The sequence below is a fragment of the Rhineura floridana genome, chromosome 12 (assembly GCF_030035675.1).
Source record: "Rhineura floridana isolate rRhiFlo1 chromosome 12, rRhiFlo1.hap2, whole genome shotgun sequence".
Lineage (NCBI taxonomy): Eukaryota > Metazoa > Chordata > Lepidosauria > Squamata > Rhineuridae > Rhineura > Rhineura floridana.
In genome coordinates this window covers 637,556-664,067 of record NC_084491.1, presented here as the reverse complement: position 1 = coordinate 664,067, position 26,512 = coordinate 637,556, and the positions used below count along the sequence as shown (strand labels likewise).

Sequence of the window (26,512 nt, the reverse complement as noted above, 5' to 3'; positions counted from 1 at the left end):
GTGCTGCCGCCCTCGCCAAGGCCACATGGGCTGATGCACAGGTGCCCGCAGGCAGCGCCAGCTTTGCAACATTTTCGTAGGAGTGCTCAGTTGCTGAAGACATCCTCTGTTATTTGAAGAGCTTGTCCAGTTCAAGTCTCATTTATTTAAAAAAAAGAGAGAAGAAGGAGCCTTGAAGTTGCTCATCAAAACAGCAAACTCCTGGACATCAGGCTTAAGTCACCTGGTCACAGTCTCCCCCCCTGGGGTGAGTGCCTCTTGCTTCCGTTGAAGGAGAGTCTATAAGTGGTGGGTGGATGCAGAGATGAGCCTACCGTACAAACGTCACATTTGCATTTGTTGCTCCGCCCACTTTTGTCTCTGGCCCTGCCCACCACAAGTATGTGGCCCAGAAGGGAATGTGGCCTGTGGGCTTAAAAAGTTTCCCCAGCCATGTTTAACCCTCATCCACCCCAAAACTGCCTCCAGACATCAGCCAGAGTCCCACTACTTATCTGAAGTGCTTCTTGGTTGCAATATTTGTGCTTTGTATTTGAATCTCTCAGGCTTGAGTTTTTCTTCCGGCTCTGCTTGCCCTGCCAGAGAATGGCCCCTCCCTGGCCTGACCCATTTCTTTCTCAGGGGATTGGCACATCAAGAAGGAACTCATACCACTGGGTGTTTGCGCTTGATGGACTTGGGTTCATGTGCGCCTGGAGTGCGCCTGGAGTGCATCTCTGCATGCACTGATTTCATCACTAGCAACAAATATTTATAGTCTTTCTTCAAGGATCTGTTTGTTAACTTCATCATGATGTACTGTGTGACTGCACGTCTCACTGGATTAGCTCAACAAATTGCCCAGCTCAGTCATCTTGTATGCAATGAAGCAATTGGGGTTAAACAAAAAACCTGTATGTTTCCTTTCCCTAAATCAAGCCCTTCTTTCTCTCTCACACGCACAAACTAAGCTGCGGGTTGCCTGGAGACACCCCCCCACCTGTTATGCCACGCTTCCATCTGCAATTTCTGTGTTGAAAGTATCCACACTGAGGGGTCCTCCTTCAACTCTCCCTTCCCTTGCATCTTGCACATGTTTTTCATTTGCACTTCTACAGGGCTTCAGGCTGCAAGTAGAAGAGGAGGCAATCCCCTCGCCACTCCTCCTGAGCCCCCTGCCCCATCCCTTCTGCCGGAGATCAGATCTCTTTGGGTGCCAATGGCCTGGTGCTTCCAAGTAGGCACTTTACATCACAAACAAGTTGCTCTAATCTGATTTTTCTGTGCTACTATTGGCGCACCAGCATCTGTGCACTCCACATTTTAGTCTTGGGTTTTTCATAGGTGTTCTGCTCCCACCAGTCCATATTGTCCATGGGCAATCCTTGATGAAATGTTTCCATGTTGTGTTTTCTGTTCCCTCAATCGCTACCCCACAATCCTCCACTATCTTTTCTCATTCTGGGCATGTGCATGGGTATTGCTGTGTGCATGCACTTTTTATTTCTTTAATTGAAAGTGCTCAAGAGCAAACATTAATGGAGGCTTGCAATTTTTGGGGCGGACAACATCCATTTCCATACAGACATTTTGTACAAAACTGACATATTCCTTCACCAAACTTCTGCACAAGACTTCTCTATTACTTAGTCTCAGTGTATGCACTGTGATTACAATCTCCAAGGCAATCCCCCACATGTATTAAGATCTTGAGAAAACCGCTCTTCCAAACCACTGGAAACAAAATGGCCTGGCTGTCCTTGGGTAAGAAGCAAAGAGTGCTGGGGCATCGCAATTAGGACCATCCAACTAAATTTCACCACACATTACAAACCACCCAGTAAAACAATGTGCTGATGAGCTTCCACACTAGCAATGCCAGCAGATATATACTGAGTTATTTTTACTTAGCAGTAAGAAAAAATCCAGATTAGAAGCACAAAAGTAGAGGCTGGCATTTTGATAACAACGGCAGGTGGATGACGTGAAAAATGTGTGTGCATGAGCAGCACTGATTCCATAATTGCACAATAAACACCCCCTGGAAGCAGCCAGCATCACACACACCCAAACTAGCCAGCTGCAGCAGGAGGAGGAGGAGGAGGGGTCAGATGCCCCACTGCCGGCAATGGGGTGTGATTCAGCAGCTGCCACTCCAGCCAGCCACCTTCAATCTGCACATGGAGTGGGTGTGAGTGTAAGGATGCCGCATCTTTGCCTCAGGCAGCTAAATGCCTTGGACTAGCCCTCCCAGTTCACCCTTTGCCAAGCCCAATGGGGAGCAGTGGGAAGGGGAGGGCGGCTGAGCTCTGGGCCTGCTTGGCGGGGGACGGGGAGGTTTCCCCTCTGTGGTATGTGCTTAGGCCTTCTAAGAGGTATCCAGCCCTGCCTGCCTTGTAGGCTTCATTGAGAAACTTTTGCTGGCATCTGGTGACTGTAGCACATATTCTGATAGTAGTGAGCATTTCATTGTATTATCATTCAGTAGCATCTAAAAAGAACTCCAATATCCAGCAATGTGATGACAAGATTTCCTTGCCCTACAAATTGATGGATAACCTTCGCTGAATTGTTTGGTCATTAAAATGCATTTGCTTGCTGCTGTAAATCATGGCGTCTTCAGGAGCTCTGAGACCATCTGCCTAAGCAGAGAGCGCATTAAGTCTCGGCCACATTTCGAATGACCAGAAATTTTGTTGTTTGGAAACATCACTTCCTGGCTGATGATCATGCTTTGTGTCATCAGGCAATGACATAATATTGGCCCAACAATAGCACAAAGAAGAATGTGTATTTCCTAATAAAGAGTCTGGAGAATCTCAGCAGTTTGTTTATGTGCATGTGTGTTTTAAAACTTTCCTGTGCAGTTTACACTGAAGGCAAAGTGATTCTCCTGCACTTGGCGTTGCCCCTGACAGGGATTCTGTGGAGGAGTCTGCCTGCCCCTTTGGGGATTACTGTTTTGAGAGACTGATTGTGTGCAGTCGTGTAGTGGCAAATTCAGAAGTGCAGGGTCCCTTCACACCACACCCCCTCACAGTGACAGTCCTTCACTTGCTTGCTTGCTCTCCATCATCCTCTCACTCCTCAGTCCATTCTCTGCGTGTCTTCTCCCACAACAAAAGACATCTCTAGAAGCCAATCAGCATGAAAGGGGAGTGTGTTAGCTACTGAGGAGAGCCTTCCCTCTTCTGATTGGCTCCAATCAGCAGGACAGGACAAGGAAGCATGTTAGAAGATCCTTCTCAGTAGCTAACACTAATCCCCCTTTCGTACTGGTTGGGATGCTGCTTCCCAAAAAGTAAAGGGTCTAAGACCCCTTGAAACCTCAGATGACTTCACCCCTGATTATAGGTCCTCTTTGACATGCATAGTGACCTGATCTCTAGTCTGCCCTTCCCATAACTTGTATCCAGAGATCGCTGTGTCCCACTGGCTCTCTCCATTCCATCAGGTTTCCATCATGCCGGCTATATCTATGCTCTCCTCTAAGACTTCAGCTTGCCATCTTAGCTCAGACGTTTCAAACGTGAGCACAGGCAAGGGATCTCTGTCTCAATGGGTTTCATCCTGCGGTGCTTTGGCCTCTTGGAGTTGCTGTCACATGCCTTCGCACTCCCATTTTCTAGCGCGTCCCTGCCCCCCCCCCATTTGGACCATCAGAAACATTGCCATCCTCACTCCTTAGAGATTATTCATTCCCCAGTTCCAATCAGCTTCCCTGTTCCCCCCCCCGCAGGGGAGGGTCAGCCTAAATGTTGCTCTGCTGCTATTTCATATTAAATGCCAGCAATCTGGTTCCATTTTGGTTTAAGTGGCGCCCATTAATTCTGTAAAGTTCTGCCTTATCCCAAAACCTTCCCTGATGCCTAATTCTATCAAGCTCATTTTGCATTTTATTCCTGCCTTCTGTTGTTGTTGTTGTTGTTATGTGCCTTCAAGTCAGCTATGACTTATGGCGACCCTATGAATCAGCGACCTCCAAGAGCATCTGTCATGAACCACCCTGTTCAGATCTTGTAAGTTCAGGTCTGTGGCTTCCTTGATGGAATCGGTCCATCTCTTGTTTGGCCTTCCTCTTTTTCTGCTCCCTTCTGTTTTTCCCAGCATTATTGTCTTTTCTAGTGAATCGGGTCTTCTCAAAGTATGATAACCTCAGTTTCATCGGTTTAGCTTCTAGTGATAGTTCTGGTTTCATTTGTTCTAACACCCAATTATTTGTCTTTTTCGCAGTCCATGGTATCCGCAAAACTCTCCTCCAACACCACATTTCAAATGAGTTGATTTTTCTGCCTTCTAAGGTGCTAGCTATTCCTCCCACGTTCCTGTTATCTGAAAATTAGATAAGGATTTCCTCGACCCTTCATCTAAGCCAGGGGTGGAGAAATGGATCTTGCTGGTGGGCCAGATCCTGATCTCCCCCGCCCTGATGGGCTAACTGAGAGGTGGGTGGGACCATCTACCTAATAATCACCTGACTTCATTAAGATGTCAGATGATTGATACTTGCCAAAGTAATTGATTAAAAAAAGAGCCCTGTGGGATCCCACTCAAAATCTCCTCTAGTTTGAAAAGGAATTATTGATGAGCACTCTTTGAGAACAGTTTTCCAGCCAGTTTTGAATCCACTGGACAGTATTATCATCTGGCAACTCTCTGACCTCCCAGCCTCATCATGGTGATAATCAGGAGCATCCCAGGATGTCATCGAAAGCCAAGCAATGACAGCAGATCTGGTTATTCCTCTGAGTGGACATTGTGGTTTTCTGTCTCCTGATGATGACACAATATATGGGAGTTCCACAGAGGGAAAGTCTGCTTGGAAGGCCAAAAGCAAGCATGTATGCAATTGCATACATGCAATTGTATGGAGCCTTGTGGCTCTGTTAGTTTATCTGCCATTTAAATGCAGGAAGTTTAATATTTTGTACTAAAAAAAGATGGGCAACCTTCGTTATTAGAGCTTGGGGTCCCAACCACTGCAAATGTGAAACTTTTTTTAAAAAAACTAATACATAATTATTAAAACATAAAATAGTTTTTAGAAAAACAATATATTTTAACCTTTTTTAAGATGTCTTCAAAGCTTTTTAAAAATGTTTTAAAGATGTATTGTTTCAATGTATTTTAAAGTATGTTTTTATGATGTTTTAAAGTGTTTTTAGTGCTTTTGTTTGCCACCCTGGGCTCCTGCTGGGAGAAAGATGGAATGAATGAATGAATGAATGAATGAATGAATAAATAAATAAATAAATAAATAAAACCAGACTCATGCCTTGGGGGTCTGACTTTGAGAATTTTGTTCATTCAGTATTGAAACTCAGTAAGAATTCTTTTTTCTTTAATGTTTCCCATTGTAATGAAAAAGCCAAGAGATTATTGTACAGTTCAATATCTAAAGTTAGAATGATGAACTGTTATTTTTCTCTTTTAAAAAACCCCTGCTGATTCCCCAATTATTGTGTGTAATAGAGAGAGAGAGAGAGAGAGTGTCTCTGATAGAGCCTTTGGTGAATTATCATCATTTCACAAGGAAGTGAAAGTTGAGTCACAGGAAGGGCCGGATGCTTATTTGGGAACTTTGCTTAGCGTGACCCAAAGGCCTCTGCTCTCCAGGAGGCATCCTGAGTCCCATGTCTACCAGCCCAGCCCATTGAAGATGGCACCCATTCAGACTGTATCATGGGCAAATGTGCTGGAGGGCGGGAGAGACTGTGACCGCAGGGTAATGGAGAGCAGGCCTGGGGAACCTCGGCCTCGTCACCTTCACCAGGCTCCCAGCTCCCTCCAGCCCCATTCCATAGTGAGACCCCGTGCAGGAAGTTCACTGCATGTCTGTTTTGCTTTCTCAGCAGGGCTGGAGGAAATGAAGCCGCTGGGCAAGCAGGAAGAGGCCCTCTCTGCTGGGTTTTGTAAACTCTGTCTGCTGAGAGGGAGGGCCATCTCTCCGTGCACTGTGAGGCAGCCAAACTGAGCAAGCAAAAGGGGTCAGGCAGGAGAGAGAGAGGGAGGGGGAACGTGTCTGCGTCTTCTTGGCCCCCCGCACCAAGGGGAAATCAGCCCCTTATAGATTGGGTTGAGTGAAGAACCTCAGCAGAGCTTGGCTGCTGCCACTGCTGCTGCTGCTGCTGGATCAGACCAAAGGGAGGGGCATCATCCAGGCCAGGATCTGCTCTCACAGTGGCTGGCCAGATGCCTCTTCTGGGAAATCCAGCAGCAGCAAGACCTCGGCACAGCCGCAGCAGCTGGGCTTCAGCCTCCTAGCAGATGCCTCAGGTCACCCTTTTTCCATTCAAAGAGGGAGCAAGCAAAACATCCCACTTAGCCTCCTGGCCTTGGAAGGATGGCAAAAACCAGAGGGCTGGGGGCAATCAAATTCAGGTTCAACATGGCCATGGCTCCCCTCTCAAGTGCTTCACACCAGGTCACAGGGGTGAGCACTGGCCTTGTCCCAAACCGTTGACATCCAGGAGAGCTGGGAGAGGGGACTGACCCTGGAAGAACAGGTGTGGACACTGCCGTGCCTCCAAGAGGTGGCAGGGAAGTGCCAAACCTCAAAGCAACTTTTGAAAAGACCTACTACTGCTAATTTGTTTATTTATGTATTTGTTCCAGTTTGTGACTTGGCTAATAAAAATATCCTCTAGGCAACAGAGAAACTGTTCATAAAAGTATGCAGCAATTAATGGGGGAGGGGATTGTGTGGGGTCAGGAGTTATATCACTCTTGCCAGAAATGGACCACACCAGTGGCACCAAGCCACCAACATCCTGATCATGTCTTGCGTTTGGGATTCCCTTCGGGGCACCTGGTTGGCCACTGTGAGAACAGGATGCTGGACTAGTGAGGGGGGGGTTGGTCTGAGGCAGCTGCTGCTGCTATGGGACTCTTCTGATATGTAATATACTGCCAGATATGTAAAGCCTACAGCCTCAGTTCTCTGAGCTGTAAAATGAGGGCCCATTCTTCAAGGAACTGTTGACAAGAAGACTAACCAGAGTCTATTTTCTTTGGGTTAGGGTTAGGGTTAGGGCTGAGCTACAAATTGAAAAAAATATATCCTACTCTGGAGAAGCACAGAAGTATTTTGCCTGGGCTGGGATTCTGCAGCTTGGGCTGTTCCAGTAACTAATAATTCAATCATTCCCGCCCACATGAGACACATTAAGAGAAAGAAGACCAAAGGCCAACTATGCAAACTGATCTGCCCATCCCCAAAAGCTAAAACTAGCTGATTTTTCTCATTGGTGGAAACAAGATTGCCCTCCCCTCAAGAGATACATCCCAGCCTTGCAAGGCAAAAGCAGATTGTTGTACACAATTGTGGCATCAGAGTGATGCTGCCTCCAACAAGACAAGTGAAGCAGAGATGGAAATTCCAGGCTCCGAAGCTCCACCTTCCTCTTCTCTGTTATAAATCTGGGGAGGAGGCTTCCAAAATCAGTGAGAACCAGAGAAGCAGTGAGCAACCCGATTGAAAGCCACAGGTAGGGAGATCCCCCCCTCCCTCCCTCCCTCCCTCCCTCCCTCCCTCCCGCTCTACCCATTGCTGTCATCTCTCCTCTCTGATGAGGACTTGGGGGCTTTCCTGAGGAGGAGGAGGAGGAGGAGGAGGAGGAGAGGAGGAGGAGGAGGAGGATGGGGCTATGGCAACCTCCTGAGCCACCGCCTCCTCTGTCCCCCGGGGCAATGGCAAGAGCCTCCAAACAGGTTTCTCTCCCCACAGCTGGAGACACTGAGATCACTTCCCAAGCCAATGGCCACAACATCCAGCTGGCCTCGGCTTCCCAGCTGCTGGCTGTGCTGGTGATTTGCTACCTCCGGCACCAACATGACTTGGGCCAGCTCTGAGCCCTGGCGCTCCTGTCCCCAAATGGCCAGTGGACCTTCCAGGGAGGATTGTGGTGGGCGGGCCCTGACCCGTTTTGATTTTGCCTTTCCAGACACAGCAATGGCCAGAGTCCCGGATGTCCTGCTGCCGGGATGCTTCAGGTAACCTCCATCGCACTCGCCTTCCCATTTGTGTGGCCTCCGTATCCCTGCTGGGCACTTATGCAGCGGTGGTGGCAACAGCAGCAGGTTTCTTCTGGGGAGGGACATGATGGGGGCTCCCTTAGCCATGAACGCACTGGCATGGGTCAGCAGGGCTCTGCTTAAGGTTGACTGTGACGTCCTTCCCTGGTTCTCCCTGTCAGGTTCCTACCTGCTTGTGGCTACTGCCTTTCACTAGGCACCACCAGGGACATCACCAGTCAGGACCGTCCTTTATATGGTTTCTCACTCCGCTCTAGCACAGATCTCACTAGATCCCACTGCTAGGCAGCACCACCAGTCACTTCCTGTAACCAATACTCCCAGAGACTTTTCCTCAGTCTCCCTATGGCTTGTTACTTTGTGTCTGGGTGCCCTTGCTGTCCACAACCCCCTTGTATCTTTGTCTATAAAGCCTACAATCCTGGATTGCTCTGGATACTTGATGATGTTACAATATCTCCCTTCACCACTGCCACCATTAGATACTGTTTCTGTTCAGCCTTGGTAATTACCTTGCCCTCCCTTCTGGTCTGTATATTCCCCCAGCCAAGGATCAGACCTTTGGTAAACCAAATAAGTATTTATTTACTAACAACAGGAAATAACAAGATTGCTTTAGGAAAGTTTCACAAGCGTATGGTTTCATATATGGTCACTCTTTATGTTTCTGTTCATTTATATACTTTCTAAATATCAGCCAAATATAATCCAAACCTCCCTCAGAACTCTGCCAACCAACCCTCACCAAACGACCTCACTCCAACTAACTCAACTTCTCCCCCCATCACTCACAAACCTCCATTTATACCTTCAGCCAGCCAGCCACTCAGCCAATCATCATCCAGCATACTTCAGCTTCTCACCCATGTACTCCCCCTTTCTCCCTCAGTCAGTTACCATACATCACCTAATAGACCTGCACTTACCATATTTACAGATGCTTAACATCACACTGACCCAATGGAGTTGCCTGTCTGAAGCAAAGCACCAGATGCCCCTAGTCCATCCCACGTACAGAAGCCAAAAGGACCAGCAGCTGAGTCTTACCTCAATACAGGCCATGGGACAGAATCTTAAGTTGGAAGGGGCCTATAAGGCCATCAACCCCTGCTCAGTGCAGGAATCCAAATTAAAGCAGACCCAACAGGTGGCTGTCTAGCTGCCTCTTGAATGCCTCCAACGTTGGAGAGCCCACCACCTCCCTAGGTCATGGGTTCCATTGTTGTACCTTCTAACAGTTAGGAAATTTTTCCTGATGTTCAGTCAAAATCTGGCTTCCTGTAAATTGAGCCCATTATTCCATATCCTGCATTCTGGGATGATCAAGAAGAGATCCTGGCCCTCCTCTGTGTGACAACCTTTCATGTACTTGAAAAGTGCTATCATATTTCCCCTCAGTCTTCTCCAGGCTAAACATGCCCAGTTCTTTCAGTCTCTCCTCATAGGGCTTTGTTTCCAGTGCCCTGATCATTCTCGTTGCCCTCCTCTGAACTTGTTCCAATTTGTCTGCATCCTTCTTAAAGTGCAGTGGCCAGAACTGGACGCAGGACTCAAGATGAGGCCTAACCAGTGCCCAACAGAGGGGAACGAGTACTTCACATGATTTGGAAACTAAACTTCTGTTAAATGCAGCTTCACCTTTTTTGCAGCCCCATTACACTATTGGCTATAAGGAGCCATTGATAAGCACTCTTTGAGTACGATTCTGCAGCCAACTGTGGATCGACCTGATAGTTGTTCCACCAGCTCACATTTAGCTAGCTTGCTAATCAGAATATCATGCGGCACTTTGTCAAAAGCTTTGCTGAAGTCGAGATATATTATGCCCACAGCATTCCCACAGTCTACCAGGGAGGTTACCCAATCAAAAATGAGATGATTGGTTTGGTGGGATTTGTTCTTCATAAATCAATGTTGGCTTCTAGTAATCACTGTATTGTTTTCAAAGTGCTTCCAAATTGACCCCTTTCTAGTCTGCTCCAGAATTTTCCCAGGAATTGATGTCAGGCTGACTGGTCTGTAGTTCCCAGTTCCTCCTTTTTGAAGACAGGGATGACATTAGCCCTTCTCCATTCATCTGGCACTTCACCCATCCTCCATGATTTTGCAATGTCCTGCATCCCACCTGAGGGCAACAGGCAGCCGACATAGCTCTGTCCTTCAACAGAGCGATGGGGGGCATGACCAGCCCTGCCATTAGGCAGAGTGAGGTGGCAGCCATCTTGGACAGCAGATGCTGGAGGGCAGAGATGAGCATGTGACACAGCCTCCCTGAGCACCTCCCCCCCTTGTTAGCTTGCTATCCCCAGGTGGAGGCCAGTGCCCCACCACCAGTGTTTACAATTCAGCTGCCACTCCAGTTGGTTTCTGCCTGTGGGATTGTGGTGAGGGTGTGCAGCCCACTTTACTCTTTGCTTCCAGCAGCACAATACCCTGGGCTGACCCTGAGCAGGGTCTTGTGAGGCACAGCCCCCACTGCCTCCCAGCAGTTGCTTCCCTCTGCTAACAGGAGGGCCGGCCCTGGTTCTCTTTCTGCTCTTCCCTTGGCGATGCCTGCACTCTCCACTTAGCTGCCCATCTCGGCATCGGCTGCCTCCCAGCTGAAGATCAACAGAAGAGCCCCCAAAGGGGGCCCATCCAGTCCAGCATCATTACGGGAAGCCCAAGTGAGCAGCGCTCTCCCCTCCTGCATGCCGGTGGTATTCAGAAGCGTGCTGTGAGCCTGCCTGTCTTTGGCCTGCTGTAGGGATGGAAGTAGAAATGTGCATGATTAAGGAGTGTAGACATGTCCTGGATAAATAAACAGAATAACTAAGTAACTGCATGTCAGAGTTTCAAATAGGATGGCTTTGCTTAACCCTTTCCCTGCCGTCCTCTTCAGCTCCAAGTGGCCTCAGCTGGAACTCTCTTCACCTCCCATTCTGGGGTTCCAAAGTCTTACGCAAGAACCAGTGGGGAAAGAGTTGCGAGGGGCGCCAAGCAAGGAGAAGCGGGCGCACAGACACGTTGCTGCTCCTGTGCTCCAAGCTGCTTTCCCCTGAGGGAAAAACTCAACCGTCTTAGGCATGGGAAAGTGGGCCTGGCATGCCCCCGCACCTTTCCTCACTGGGCAGAAGAGGGCAGTGGCTGCTGGCCCGCCTGATACACTGGCTGAACTCCCCTCCCAGCAGGACCACTGGAGGAGTGGGTGCCGCAGCCTCTTTGGCATCTGCCCACTCAGCGTGCAGCAGCAAGACCCCAGGGCAACCTGCCCCCTCGCCCTGCCCTGTTACGGCCAGGGTGGGATTGTCACCTGTTGTCCAGGGGGAGGGGTGGGTGCACTGGACTCCTGTCACTGAGGGTCTGAGATCTTCTGAATCTGAACCATCATAACTCATTTTGTTTTCACCCATAGCGAGGAAGAGGAGGAGGAAGTGACTGAGTTCCGCAGCAGGAACGAGGTAAGACGCCTGAAGCATTGGGGGGGGGTATTGGCAGAGCAGCAAAACTGCACCAGTAGCTGAGCTGTGTGAGTGTGAATCTTACCTGAAGTAGCACCCCTTTTCCCTGGTTATAATCACACTGAGATTCTAGATTAGGAAAATGGTTTATTTCAAGAAATGCATAACTTGATAGAAAAGAGTCTAACTAAGCTGGAGATGCAAAAGCCAGGCTTGGCCTTGATCTCTGCTGCTGGGCAGAGGGACCAAGGGAAGCTGCCTCCTCTCCAAAGGAGGAGGAGGAAACAATAACAAGAGAGCCAGTTCACACCTGGAGGAAGGTCAGCCCCAGGTCAGGTCAGCAAGACAGTATAGGAAGCAGTGAGGTCCCCCTCTCTGTCTCCTGGATCCCCTTGCAGACGCACCAAGCGGAGTTGCCTCCCAAGACTCCCGACAAGGTGAGCCATGTTGCATTGTCCCCAACTGCGTCTTGAGGATGGGGCCGCCTGCAGGGCTGTCGGAGCTGCTGCAAGTGCCCTGGGGGGGGCAAGGCGGGGGGGGGTGCTTCACACAGGAAGTTGCCCTTCCACACAGAGAAAAATATTGGGGCACAATGAACATTATTGATAAGACTCTTAAACACAGTTCCATAGATTTGCCCAAGGGCATTGTTGGGGGCAGGGTGTGAGGGGGGAGAGAGAGCAGCTCTGAGATTTTTCTGCCAGGCCCAGATCCCCTGCCCTTTCCCCAAACGTTGCCGACAGAGTGGATCGGTGCAGCCCTGGGGCAACTCCAGCTGCCCACCATTTTACTTTCCCAGAGGCATCGATAGATATACAGTAGCATATTTATTGATGTATTTATTTATTTATTTATTACATTTTTATACCGGCCCATAGCCAAAGCTCTCTGGGCGGTTTACAGCAATTAAAAACAATAAAAACAAATATACAAATTTTAAAACACAAAAAACAATTTAAAAACACGATTTAAAAATTAAAAAAAAAACAATTTAAATTTTGCACATTTTATACATTTTTGTGCCTGGAGTCCTTTAAGTGACTAGCAACTGGGGTGCAGGGAGGCAGAAAGTGGGAAATGCAATACTAGGAAGCAAAGGGGGCCACCTTGCCTTTTCAGAGCCCCCCTGATAACCTCACAGGGCACACCTCTGAATGCACATCCCTAGCGCAGCCTTCCACCGCTTGTGACCCGCCCACCAGCCCCATGCACCAACCATGGAGGCTTCTGTGGCCAAGGTACACCCCCTTTGATAGCCCTAACAGTCTCACCAGCACCCTTGCGGTTTTGGTTTTGCTGATTCCCTGAGGCTTCACAAACTGTGCCGTAGGTCTGCCTGAGGAGCTGGACATCAGGGCAGAGCATAAGGGCGTGTATAGCTCAGTCACAGGGTGATGTGAGGGCCCCTTGTAGTGAGTGACACAACGCCAAGGGCTGGAACAGCTCCCTGAAGTTTCTGTTCTAGACCAAAGTGCTGATTAGCCTGCAGCCCTCCTGCCAGGAGCCTTGTCACAGCCAGACTGCAAAGTGTTTTGCTTTGACCCAGCAAAGCTTAGTTTGGGAGTAGCCTTTATTTATTTATTTATTTGATTTGTATTCCGCCCTTCCTCCCGGCAGGAGCCCAGGGCGGCAAACAAAAGCACTAAAAACTTGAAAACATCATAAAAACAAACTTCAGACCACATTAAAACAAAAACATATTTAAAAACGTTTCTTAAAAAAGCTTTCAAAACATCTTCTAAGATTAAAAACATTTTTTAAAAGGTTTAAGAACACCTTAAAAAGCAATTCCAACACAGATGCAGACTGGGATAGGTCTCATCTTAAAAGGTCTTCAGTAGGCGCCGCAAAGGTAACTTAATTTCTTGACACTTTGGCCAGGGAGGCTTCAAGGGAGGCCACACTGGCCAGAACAGCGGCTGAGGGAGCTGTGCATATACTGAAGAGACCATTAGCTCATCTCGCTCAGTACTGTCTACACTGACTGGCAGCCGCTGTCTAGGATTTTAGGCAGGAGTCTCTCCCAGCCCTCCCTGGAGATGCCGCTCTCAGGGATTGAACCTGGGGCCTTCCGCATGCCAGGCGGATGCTCTTCCCCTGAGCCACCGTGGCCCTTCCCCAATAAAACCAGCATACGGAGGCACCAAGAGAAGTATCCTGCTCTGGAGCCGCTTGGTGGTGGTTGCTGGATTCTGGGAACCAAACCTTGTCAGCCTTGCTCTGGTTCGCAGCAGTATCTGCCCACTGGCCCCTGTCAGATCCCAAGTCCTGCACTCAGTAGTTCCCAGCACTGAAATCACTGCTCCCCCCCCCGTGACTTGTTCGTGAGGCCATTCTCACAGGAGACAAGGCCCACTCCTCCCTGCTCCCAGGCCCCATGACTCTGCCCCCAGAATTTCCCCCCTTCACCAACCATGGAGGCTTCTGCTGCCAAGATACACACTCTTTGACAGCCCTAAGATTTTTTTTAAAAAAACACCACAGACACATACCTTGCAATGGCTGCAACTGGAAACAAAATGTTAAAGGTGTGCTCAGGTATGCTGCAGTCAGGTATGGTGGCTGGACCTCAACCCCACCTCCCACATAACCGCACACGTCAAAATCAATCTGCTGAAAAGGCCGTGTGTGTGAGTGTCCATCTAGTCCAGCATCCTTTTCTCACAGTGCCCACCCAAAGGCCCCAAAGGGAAGCCTGCAGGCAGGACCTGAGGGCTCTTCCCTCCAGCGGATTCCAGCAACCAGCATTGAGGGACAGAATTCCCTCCAGCAGTGGTGGTACATCCTAGTAGCCATCATGGGGAGAATCCTTAGCTTTAAAGACTGGTGACTGAGTTTGCTCTTTTCCTCTTCCTTATTTTTTTTACTTTGAGTTGCACCTTTTAGATTGTAAGCTTCTGGGGCAAAGACAGATTGCACGTAATTGCACATAACCCGCACTGGGTGCCTTTTGGACCGAAGGTTGTGGGATGCTCAGAGTTGGACGCAGGGTGTTTCTGAATACCAGTCGCTGGAAACCTCAGGCGGGGAGAGTGCGGCTCTCGTGCTCAGATCCTGCCTACATCTGGTGGGCCACTGTGAAACCCGGATGCTGGACTAGATGGGCCCCCTTTGGCCTGATCCAGCCACAGGGCTCTTCTGATGTTTTTAAATACATCAAGAAGGTGGCTCCATAGCTGTCGTGTTGTGCTGCTGTTCCAGTGTTTGCAAAAAAAAAAAAAAAGTTGGATTTTCTGCAATCTAAAAACTGGCCATGGAGAAAACAGGAGGGGAATGATTTGATTAAAATGTCATGTAGATGCCCCATGAAAAATGAGAGGCTCAAGCACGACAGTTCCAGAGAAATGCCTAGCATGGGAGCCCTTTAGGAATATCTAGATTCTAGTCATAGCAGGGGAGCAATAGCCAGGATCCAGCCTGCGGGCAGGAAGAGGGCCTGAGTCTGAGCCTGGTTATCACCCTGTCAGCACACCACCGGCTTCCCTTGCACTTCCTTCCCCTGAAAGCCAGAGAGCCAAATGCATGGCAGGTGCAGCAGCAGGAGCAGGAAGAGGCGGAGGAGAAGGGCAAAGGCAGTAGGGGGCAGGCAGTGGGGGGGGCAGGCTTCATAGGAATACCCAAGAGCCAGGGCAGGGAAGGGTGCCGTCTGGTGGCTGCTCCCTGGAGTCAGCTCAGCCGAATGCAAGCGGGCTCCCCGGGTGCTTGTTGCTTCTGACTTCACAGATGACTGACATGACTGATTCCTCCTATAGGTCTCCTTCTATGACTCTGCCCATCGTCCTGATAACCTTTCCATGCTAAAGAGTGTCAGCCCAGAGCATGCCGCTTCCCTCAAGCCAAGCATGGAGCTACGAAGACAGAGGAGGCACCCGGGCCGCGGCAGGCCATTCGCGGATGCTGATCTGAGCAAGATGCTGAACAGCAACTTGGTGGAAGGTACTGAGCATCCTCGGCGCAGCACGTTTGTGGCCCTGCAGTCTCCGTCTGGGTGGGGAAGGGTCCCCAAGGGCGGCTTACCATGGCAGGGCTGCAGCTGAGAGTGTGCTGCCCCTCCCTGCTCCTCGAGGTGCCCTGATGACAGCCATCATACTCTGAACTGGAAAGAGCAGCAGCAGGAAGGGTGCTCCACAACCCACCGGGGCTCAGCACACAGGAGGCGAAAGAAGGTCCGCAGCCATCAGCTGTGCCTCAGCAGTGCTGCCTGTGGTCACTGCCACAGCCAGTCAGTGGGGAGGTGGACCAGATGGCCGCTCAGGTCCTTTGCCTGACCTGACGTCAGGGAGCCTGAAAGGAGAGCCAGTGGCTGCCACCGGGGCTGCTGATGGAGACGGCCTTGGGCCCTTTATGGAGCGCAGAAGGACTTGTCCAGCTGCTCATGGAAAAAAAGAAGGCGGCCAGAGGTGGGGGGAACCAGAGTGAGTGCAGCGGCTGCTCCACAGCACATGGCAAAGCCACAGATGCCTCCGGACTCTCAGCCAGGGGAAGGATTTGCTTGGGGCTGCAGCCATCCACTCTCAACCCTTTCAAAAACCCCGCTGTCTTCACATCACTGAGGTTCTTAACATGGATTTGTTTGTTTTTTCTAATGCCGGTAGTAGTATCTCGTGAAAGCCAGTGTAGTGGTTAGATTGTCAGACTAAGAGGACCAGAGAGACCCGGGTCCAAGTCCCCACTTGGCCATGAGGCACATTGGGTGACATTAGCCCAATCTCTCTTTCTCAGCCTAGCCCACCTCACAGGGCTGTTGTGAGGATAATGTGGACTGGCAGAGAGCCAGGTGTACTAACCTGAGATCTTGGAGGAAGGGCAGAATGAAGATGGAATAATAATAAGATGGTGGTGCTGATCACGGTTGTAGGAATTGTTCCTGTTGCACTTATTGTTTCCACCAGGAGGAGGTGGGGGGACAGAACTGGTCTGGAGGGGGTGAGGGGTAAACAAGCAGCTGCCACGTCTTACTGACCTAGTACTGATCCTCATTCCCTCTCCATGTGCAGATCTTGCTTCTTTTGCTGAGGCTGGCCGTGTGTCTGCGGGGATAGCGTCTGTGTACACCAATGTGGGAGTTCCACAAAGATACAGATGCATTCAAGACCCGGACAATAAGAGTTTTTACCTGGACCGGCATCAGGGGCAGGCCCAGCTGCTTGCAGTACACTTACCTGCCAGTTACAAGCCAGGTGAGGCATGAATGAGAAAAGTGTCCTTTCTGTTGTTTTTCATAGTTGGCTGAGAACAACGTCTATACCAGGAGTGCCAACATGGCGTCCATGGGCACCATGGCCCCCCAGAAGGGGCCCCAGACTCTGCGTTTTCATTCAAAAAAAGTCTCTAGCCCTCCTAGAAAGAAAGCAAAAGGTGCAGGCACCCTCCTAAGGCATTCCTGTGCAATGAGCCGCCTGGCCAATGTGAGAGGCCAGAGCTGCAGTAGATAAGTGAGTTGGTTGGACACCAGGCAGTAGGAATCCCTGGGTCCTAAAGAGCTTCTGTTTTCTCCGCCCCTTTAGTGCACTTTCCGACTCCTGTGATATTTTCTTGTAGTCCTTGGAAACACTGTAGTTTGCCTTCCTTGTGTCCTAGCAACCAAGGAGCTTCCTTCCTAGGGTGGGTTTGCCTGACATCAGGGACTCCCAGGCATTGACAACTGTTTTGGACAAGTGGGTGCAGCAATGCTGCTTTGAAAGCAGCTCCTCTGCAGGGAAGCCACTTATGAAGCAGCCCCACACAGGATCAAAGTGCTTGAGTGGGGACATCAACCCTGCAGGGTCCAGGGATGCAGCTTATCACAGGGAACAGAAGGACATCAGAAGAGCCTGGCTGTAGCAGATCAGCCAGTGGCCCATCTAGTCCCACATCCTGTCCTCACAGGAGGCAACCAGATGCCCATCATGGGAAGCCCATAAGCAGGCAGGACCTCGGCACAAGAGGAATCCCTCCCTCCCCCCCCCCATGGTTTCCAGCAACTAGCGCTCAGAAGCACGCTGCCTCCAGCCATCAAGACAGAGTACAGCCATTGTGGCTATTGGCCTTTGACACTGTTATCCTCCATGAATTTGTCTAACCCTCTTTTAAAGCCCCCCATCACTGGCCATCCCTGCTTCCTCTGGGAGCAAGTTCCACAGCTTAACTCTGCGCTGCGTGAAGAACTTCCTGTTGTCTGTCCTGAATCTTCCATCATTCAGCTTCATTGGATGTCCAGGCGTTCTAGTGTTATGAGAGAGGGAGAAAAACTTGCCTCTACTCACATTCTCTGTGCCATGCATCATTTTATGCACCTCTATCATGTTGCCTCTGACCCGCCTTTTCTCTGAACGAAAAAGCCCCCAATGGGGACAGAGGAAGCCGCCTTAGGCCGAGTCAGATGGTTGGTCTATCTAGCTCAGCATCCCCTACACTGACGGCAGCAGCAGCTCTCCCGGGTCTTAGACAGGAGCCTCTCACCCCTACTTGGGGACGCCAGGGGTTGACCCTGGGACCTTCTGCCTGCAAGGCAGACGCTCTGCCTTGAGCTACGCCTCCCCCTGCGACCTTTCCACATGCAGGAGTTGCTCGTGCCCTTGATCATCTTGGCTGCCAGTTTCCTCCAGCTCTGCAATATCCTTTTTCCTAAGGATTCCTAGCATGGAATTTGCCTTTGTCACTGCTGGCACACATTGGATCGACATCTTCATCAAACTATTAAACTATCCACTACGATCCCAAGGGCTTGTTCAGACCCTATGAGTGTATATGCGAAATTAAGATTTTTTTGTCTCGACATGCATCACTTTACACTTGCTCACATTAAACTGCATTTGTCATTTTACTGCACATTCACTCAGTTTGGAAAGGTCCTTTTGGAGCTCTTCACAATTTCTTTTTGTATAAACAACCTTGAACAATTTAGTATCATCAGGAAACCTGGCCATCTTACTGCTCTCCCCTAACTCTAGACTGGTTATGAACAAGTTAAAAAGCCCAGGTCCCAATACTGATCCTTGAGGGACTCCACTTTCTACATCCCTCCATTGGGAGAACTGTCCATTTATTCCTGCTCTCTGCTTCCTCCTGCTTAAACAGTTCTTGATCCACAAGGGGACCTCTCCTCTTATTCATAGTATCATAGAATAGTAAAGTTGGAAGGGGCCTATAAGGCCATCGAGTCCAACCCCCTGCTCAATGCAGGAATCCAAATCAAAGTATTCCTGACAGATGGCTGTCCAGCTGCCTCTTGAATGCCTCCAGTGTCGGAGAGCCCACCACCTCTCTAGGTAATCAGTTCCATTGTCGTATGGCTCTAACAGTTAGGAAGTTTTTCCTGATGTTCAGTCGAAAACTGGCTTCCTGCAACTTGAGCCCATTATTCCTCATCCTGCACTCTGGGACGATGGAGAAGAGATCCCGGCCCTCCTCCGTGTGACAACCTTTCATGTACTTGAAGAGTGCTATCATACCTCCCCTCTGTCATCTCTTCTCCAGGCTAAACATACCCAGTTCCTTCAGTCTCTCCTCATAGGGCTTTGTTTCCAGTCCCCTGATCCTCCTCCTCTGAACCTGTTCCAGTTTGTCTGTATCCTTCTTAAAGTGCAGTGGCCAGAACTGGACTCAGTACTCAAGAGGAGGCCTAACCAGTGCCAAGTAGAGGAGAACCAATACTATACATGATTTGGAAACTATAGTTCTGTTAATGCAGCCTAAAATAGCATTTGCCTTTTTTGCAGCCACATCACACTGTTGGCTCATATTCAGTTTGTGATCAACAACAATATCAGGATCCTTCTCGCATGTAGTATTGCTGAGAGCAGTATTCCATGACTGATAAGCTTCCTCAGGAGTCTTTTGGTGACGGAACCCTGTCAAAAGCTTTTTGAAAGTCCCAGTACACTATGTCAACTGGATCGCCTCTATCTATATGCTAGTTGACGCTCTAAAAGAACTCCAATGAGTTGGTGAGGCAAGTCTTACCCTTGCAGAAGCCATCCTGACTCTGCTTCAGCAAGGCTTGTCTTCTGTATGCTTGATTGTTTTATCTTTAACAATACTTTCTACCCATTTTCCCGGGACAGACGTTAAGCTAACTGGACTGTATTTTCTGGGATTTCCCCCCCCCTTGATTCATTTTTAAAAATTGGTGTTACGTTGGCCATTTTCCAGTCCTCCATCTGGACAGGTTGATTTGTCAGTTTTTATTTTGTCTATTAAGCCAGAACTTCATCTCATTTCTCATTTCATTTATTACGGTCAATGACCAGCAGTGTAAAATATAAGAACAGTAAAAGAGTAAAACATACCAATATTATACAGAGGAGAAAAGCAAGGGCTGCAGCCTAAGGTAATATGGTACTACTAGTATTAAAATTAAGAAATCAATGGTCCATCCAAGATTAACTATTATTATTATTATAGCCGTAGCCCAGCATAAAGATGGGCAAGATAAAAACAAAGATAGTTCAATACAACTCATCCCACTTAGCTTACGATCACATTTAAAATCAGTTCCTCAACTTTAGATTAACTGTTAGTTTAACAGAGTTCTTCTGCAGTGCATCGCAGCTGCACAGAAGCTCGCAACCTTTGCTGATATCTGTGGGTTTGATCAGATAAAAGATAATTGACATAAAAAAATCATTTCTACCGGGGATGTTTTTAAAGATTGGAATAATTAACCCTGTTCGAAGATCACGGTAGAGTGAGCAAAATAGTAACACATGTGCCACCGATTCAATTGACCCATCACCACATGGACACAGCCTCTCACCATACGGAGTTTTTTTATATCTACCCTCCAGTAGAGCCAAGGGAAGAGTATTAAACCTGGCGTGAAAGCTATTCTGAATTTGGGAATAGTCAAATATGTTAAATAATGGGCAAGTAAATATGGCCTTGCATTACATCTGGCTTTCATTGTCATCGACATAAGGTTCTGGAAATCAATATCCAGGATTCGTTGAAGGACGTGTTCTTTTGCTTTTGCATAGCCCATGTTTAAGATCATAGGGATGGAGAACCCTAAGCTTAGTAATTTGCTGTTTATCGACACTTTCCATTTAGACTGGAAAGCGTCGGACAGGGTACAAGGTGCCAAACCCACGGGCGCAAATATCATTTTTAACCATAGTTTGATTCTAGCCATCCAAATACGAGATTCTATTAGGGGAAGCCCCACTTCTAAACGTAAGATGCAGTTAGGGACACAACTTGGGATGGCAAGTATAATATTGTACAAATTTAGTTTGAATTATTTCCAGAGGGGAAAAATTTTCATAGGCATAAACCTGAGCACCATACAATAGCTGAGAGAGAACTTTTGTGACAAAAATGCGGATAGCTGCTGGAACACATTGGCCCCCTTTATTGAAATAAAAGGAAAGGAGCGCCTTCGCACTTCTCTGCGCATTGGCAGTGACAGTCCTTACTTGAGATCCGATGAATGGAATGTCATCCCTAAGTATCTAAAAGAGGCTACTTGTTCAATTAGGTGCTCATTTATCCGCCAACGGTACTTTGTCCTTTTACTAGAAAAGACTAAAAATTTTGATTTATCATAGTTAATAGTCAGGCCTTCTGTGCTGCAATAATCGGCAATAATCTCTCGACACTGCTATTTGCCTCAGGTCCTCAGACTCCCTTCCTGCAAAACTTATTTCAGGCACAGGGATTTGCCCTATATCCTCCACTGTGAAGATGCAAAGAATTCATTTAGCTTCTCTGTAATCTCCTTATCCAGCTTTAGAATACCTTTGACTCCCTCATCATCCAAGGGTCTAACCACCTCCTTAGATGGTCTCCTGCTCTGAAAGTATTTAAATAATTTTCTGTTGCTGATTTGTATGTTTTTAGCAATGTGCTCCTCAAATTCTTTTTTAGCATCCCTTTTTGTCTTCATGTATTTATTTTGCCAGAGTTTGTGTTCCTTTTTATTCTCCTCATTTGGAAAAGACTTTCATTTTTTGAAGGAAGACTTCTTGCCTGTAATACCTTCTTTGTCTCTGCTCATTAACCATGCTCGCATCCTCTTGACCCTGGTGACACCTTTCCTGATCTGATACATTCCAGTTGAGCTTCTAATGGTGTGATTTAAACAACTCCCAAGCATTTTGGAATGATTTGACCTCTGGACACTGTCTTTCAACTTTTTTTACTAGTCCCTTCATTTTGGGGAAGTTTTCTCTTTTGAAGTCAAATGTGACCATGTTGAATTTTCTTGGCAATTGGCCATTTACATGCACGTTTATTTTAATAGCACTATGGCCATTGTTCCCAATAAGTTCGACAACACATCTCGCACCAGGTCCCGGGTGCCACTTAAGATTAAGTCCAGGGTCACTGTGTCTCTGGTAGGTTCCATGAGCACCTGTTCTAGGGCACATGCATTTAGGGTGCCTAGAAATTTTACCTCTTTGTTGTGAGTGCATAACCAGGCTATGTCAGGGTAGTTGAAGTCACACATTACTACAACATATCCTAGTTTGGATGCTTCCTTGATTTAATTTTTCATCTCAAGATCTCCCTGAACATTTTGATCAGGAGGACAATAGAATGTCCCCAGTACTAAATTACTTTTCGTGTGCAGTGTCACCACCCACAAGGATTCCCTGGGGGACTCTGCCTCTTTTGCAGACATTGGGCTTTGGACATTGTGGGAAGGCACTTGTGAAGGAGCGCCCTGCAGAACTGACACACACCCCCACTCTCAGATCGGGGGGGGAGCAGATGCCTCCTTCCTGGCCATGTGGTTCATGAGGTGTGTTTTTTTAAAAAAATACTGATTAAACATTAGCCTCCCCCCCCCCAAATAACTAATTTGGGGCAAGGCAGAGCAGAGCAGGTGGCCCCATGTCAGGGCGGCCTGATGGGGGAGGACTGGTTTGGGGGCCCAGGACAGATCATGGGGGCTCTACTGATCATTTCAAAAGTCCAAAATTTTGTATTGTTTTCCTTTGACAACTGGTGGGTGGTTGTTTTTTGCCACGTTGGTCAAGATTTATTTTACTTTAAAAATGTGGGCCAAGAGGGGAGAGGGAAGCCAAGGGACAAGGGCCTTCTGAAACCTGTTGGCGTATGTCACCTGTCCCCTAGGAGGGCCTGGGCCTTGAGCTCATCTGAATGGAAATGTCCCACAGTTGTTCAGCATCCCTGAGGCTGGATTTGCCCTTTTGTCTCCTCCTAGCGATGCTGGATCTGCACATCTATCACTCACCACTGGGCAGTGATGTCAGGCGAGGACGGCCTGTCGCTGTAGACATTGTAGGCAGCGAGTTGTACCTGAGCTGCCTCAAGGATGGAGAAAGATGCCGGCTGCAGCTGCAGGTGAGCTCCCCTGGAAGGGGGGAGGTGTACCCCACTGAAGGGAACAGAGCCAGTCCAAGCCTGGCCTTCATAGCAGCAGAACCAGGAACTCTGGTCACGTCTTGGATCCTGGGTGGTGACCACTAGACTATATTGCTGTCTGTCACAGGCACCTTCCATACCAAATTTGGGTCCCTGAGAGAAGATGGGGGAGAAGTCTAAGAGTCCTGCTGATTCCTTGCTGCCCCAACAGGGGTCTGGATTATTTTACTCTCATTTTAGACTTTGAACTGTGGGTTCTCTCTGAGCGTTTTGTGTATCACCATGAAAACTTAGGGGATTGTGAAACAAGCATTTCTGAGTTCAGGACTATAGGTTTTGTAAGATTTTGTTTTGAAATGACGTTATGGGAAGCAGCAAAATGGCATGGAGGGTATTTTCAATTTAACATGGCAGAAAGTGAAACATCCATACTGGCTATGGTATACAGCCATTCTTGTGGCTGTATAAGTGCATGTTACTTTAATGGTCTTTTGATGTTCCCAAGGAAAGAATTAGGCTGTGTGCTTCAGTGGGGAATTCAACACATCACACATGACCCTTTCCCCCTTTCCTCTAGGAACCAGAGAAGCCCTTGGAGCAAATCTCTGGAAAGGACATGAAGTTTCTCTTTTATTACCAGAACAGCAGCAACAACACAAGCGCCACTTTCGAGTCTGTTGCCCACCCTGGCTGGTATGTTGCCACTTCCAAGCTTGCTCGTGATCTTGTTAGGATGCACAACCACACTGGAGAACAATTCTACACTGACTTTTATTTATTTGAATATCCCTAAACAGCAGTTAGTGGTTACATCCACAGTGGACTTATTTATTTATTTATTTATTTATTATATTTTAGGTGTCCAAAGTTCCCAGGACCAAGCACAAAAGCACCATGCCTTGTACAATTCCTTTACTCACATGTTATACATGTTACATATAGTAAGTTACGCAGAAACACTTTTCTGCTATAGAAGATCTTCTGAAAATCTCCAGCCAAGATGGCAGTTGCTCTTGCACTGGGTTCTTCTCTGCTTTTGAACAGGCACCAGCATTTAATTTTACTGCTTCTCTACAGAAATCAGTAGAAATCTTGGCATGTGTAGTCATCAAAAGATACTCTGATTCCTCCACAGATCAGTCAAGCTGCCCAGTCTGTCAGTCTCAGGCAGGCTCTGATTACTTACTGGCGGAAGGGAGGTATTCTGCACATGCTCAGATGCACTGGGTGGTATTTCATGCTAGTCCTACTCAGAATAGGCCCACTGAAGTTAATAGACATGACGGGTAACAGGTGAATTTTAGTGAGTTTACTCTGAGTAGAACTTAGTTGAATACAACTCACTATACTTCCAATAAAACACACACATGCACAGCACAGCTTCGGGCTGAGCCCTTACTGAGATCCTGGATGTGATATTTACCACTTTCTAATGCAGAGAAGGATCAAGGTACATTTATTTCAATATTCAGCTTCTGTGGAGGAGTTGTAAGTGGTAATTAGGATTGGAACCAATTCAGAATCAAATTAGTGGTTCCTTTTTATTCTTAAGCGAATCCCAAACCTTTTGAGCTACACAGAACCCTTCCAAATCTGCAGTATGGAGAGGCTGACCTACACAGTTGAAAGGATTAGTGAAATGATTACATGAAAAACAAAGTTTCTTTGTTTTTGCTGCAACAGACTAACAAGGCTATATTAATTTCTTTGCATAATATAAATGCATTATGTGTTGCTAGTTGATTGTATTATTAAGTTACATTTGTTACATATGGGGAGATTGTCTGAAATCATCCAGGAAACAGGTTAATTTAATAAAGTTTCCAATTTTCTGTTTGGTTGCTATAGCACTTAAACTGTTCTGCTTGAAGTTAACAAAAGAGCCTTTCTCAAAGTGGTGGGGAACCTCCAGGCCACAGGCCTAATTAATGCCACCAGGTTGTTTTGGGTAAACTGGGCCCTGATATCAGACACTAGAAAGTTCAAAGTTCTTCCTTTGCAAGAAAGGGAGGCAAAGGAACATTTTTCTTTTGCAGCCTTGGCTTGAACATAGCTTGGGTTCAGCTGCAGCTTGAACAGATAGCTTGTATTCAGGTTGTGACTGTAAAGGATGAAAATGAGAATCAGGTGAACATATAGTTCTTACCTTTGAAGCCCTACCCACCTGTCAAAGTGGCCCACCGGGAGTGGAGGATACCAGGATTCAGCCCACTGGCTGGACCCTGCTACCCACCTTTGCTTTTTAGTATTCAGGAAACCAGAAATCTCTGGTCAGGCAGCCTCTGTGTCTTTTGCATTACATAATTCCTGTTTGCTTTCTGCCTTTTCCCCAAGGAATAGGGTCCCCCCCTCCAGTTTATTCTAACTGTGAGATAGGTTAGGCTGAGAATGAAAGAGAATGAGTCTGACCAAGGAGCTTCATGTCTAAGCAGAGATTTGAACCCAGGCCTCAGACAATGCACTTGCTACATCACCCAGCAGCTCTCATAGGTGCTGAGTGGGGCAGATGTGAAACTAAGGATTTTTGTATATCTGCACACTTAAAGACACTAAACCAGATTACTTGCATGAAGACTAATAGGCTAATCCAGTCAACTCAGTGGGACTTACTTGGTTCTAACTCTGTATGTTTGACAAGAGAGCCAGCTTTTAGAGATCATGAGTGTGTGCATTATATGTCTGTATAACATTCAGCTATTTTGAACCATTTTGTTTTTAAGAAACCAATGTATTACTAATTTTTTACAATTCCAGTAAGTGTTAAAGATAAGTTGTCCACATTTTATGTTAAAATGTTAACATTTATTTATTTATTTATTATTACTTAAACATTTTGCTATATTAAGTACTTATTTAATAAAAGCTATTTTTTAATGTCTGTTTGCTGCCTCACCATTCACTTCTCATTAACTCTAATAACTGACTGTGGCTCCACGTACTCTTCCTGGATTTTTAGATAACTCACAAGAAAAGGTGCAGAGATGGAAGTGGCTTCCAGATGGGGGCTTAATGTTACAAATAAGATGTTGCAATATTGCAGTAATTTTTAAAAAACCTGATCAGATTTTCCTGGGAAAGGGAAGAAAAAATATGGACTGTCATTGTGATGCCAGTTATGTCATGTGGGCACTGCAAAAATCTTGCATGCATGAAGAGCGCTGAAAGAAGCACCCAGAGAGGTTGAGAGGGAGACATGATGTGGCCTGGCAGGTTCCTTGGTGTGGTGCAAGGCAGCTGTGGAGGGAGGCCACATGTACGTACCTCTGCTGCAGCAGGCAGGACGCTGAGCCCTGCAGGGCCAACCCTTGGGGCTGCCGCTACGGTCTTAAGAGGCTTAGTGGCAGAGCCCCGGCCCTGCGTGCTGAAAGCCCAGGCTCAGCACCCAGCAGCTGCGACGGGGTGCCTGGAACCTTGGAGACCCGCTGCCGGTCAGAGTAGGCAGCGCTGGGCTGCATAGGCCAACCGGCAGCTGCCCATGTCCTTGTCCGAAACGGCTCGTGGTGCTTGATGGTTCCTGCTTGGTCTACTTCTACTGATAAGATAATGGCTCCTCTTCTCCCAGTTGCTTCCGGGGGGGGGAAGGACTTTCGAATAAACACATCTGGCTGACCGGCTGCCGGGACGCACCCACGCACGCCCCGCCCTCCCATGAAGCGACGTCACCGCTCATGTCGCACCCGCCTCATGGCACGGGCCCGCCCCCGCCCTGTTCTCCGCAGCAATTGGCTAGCCTGAGCCCGCCCCTCGCG

General features: G+C 47.9%; 1 protein-coding gene and 1 non-coding gene across 2 annotated transcripts; one reads left to right on the top strand and one right to left on the bottom strand.

The window, feature by feature from the left end:
* The first annotated feature begins 7,323 nt into the window (after positions 1-7,323).
* On the top strand, positions 7,324-25,535 carry LOC133368423 (interleukin-1 beta-like). Its single transcript, XM_061592647.1, has 7 exons — positions 7,324-7,466; positions 7,923-7,971; positions 11,408-11,453; positions 15,206-15,389; positions 16,451-16,633; positions 22,603-22,742; positions 23,341-25,535. Exons 2-7 carry the CDS (start codon positions 7,931-7,933, stop codon positions 23,554-23,556), a joined length of 810 nt encoding a protein of 269 aa, XP_061448631.1. The 5' UTR covers positions 7,324-7,466; positions 7,923-7,930; the 3' UTR covers positions 23,557-25,535.
* TRNAA-GGC (transfer RNA alanine (anticodon GGC)) lies at positions 13,494-13,565 on the bottom strand. Its single transcript has one exon. It is a non-coding gene; the product is annotated as a tRNA-Ala (tRNA).
* Positions 25,536-26,512: the final 977 nt, after the last annotated feature.

Excerpts from the sequence above, each read along its gene's own strand:
- LOC133368423 (XM_061592647.1), top strand. The coding sequence starts at position 7,931 with ATGGCCAGAGTCCCGGATGTCCTGCTGCCGGGATGCTTCAG. Across the intron at positions 11,454-15,205 it reads AGTTCCGCAGCAGGAACGAG|GTCTCCTTCTATGACTCTGC; the intron begins GTAAGACGCCTG and ends TTCCTCCTATAG. Across the intron at positions 15,390-16,450 it reads GAACAGCAACTTGGTGGAAG|ATCTTGCTTCTTTTGCTGAG; the intron begins GTACTGAGCATC and ends CTCCATGTGCAG.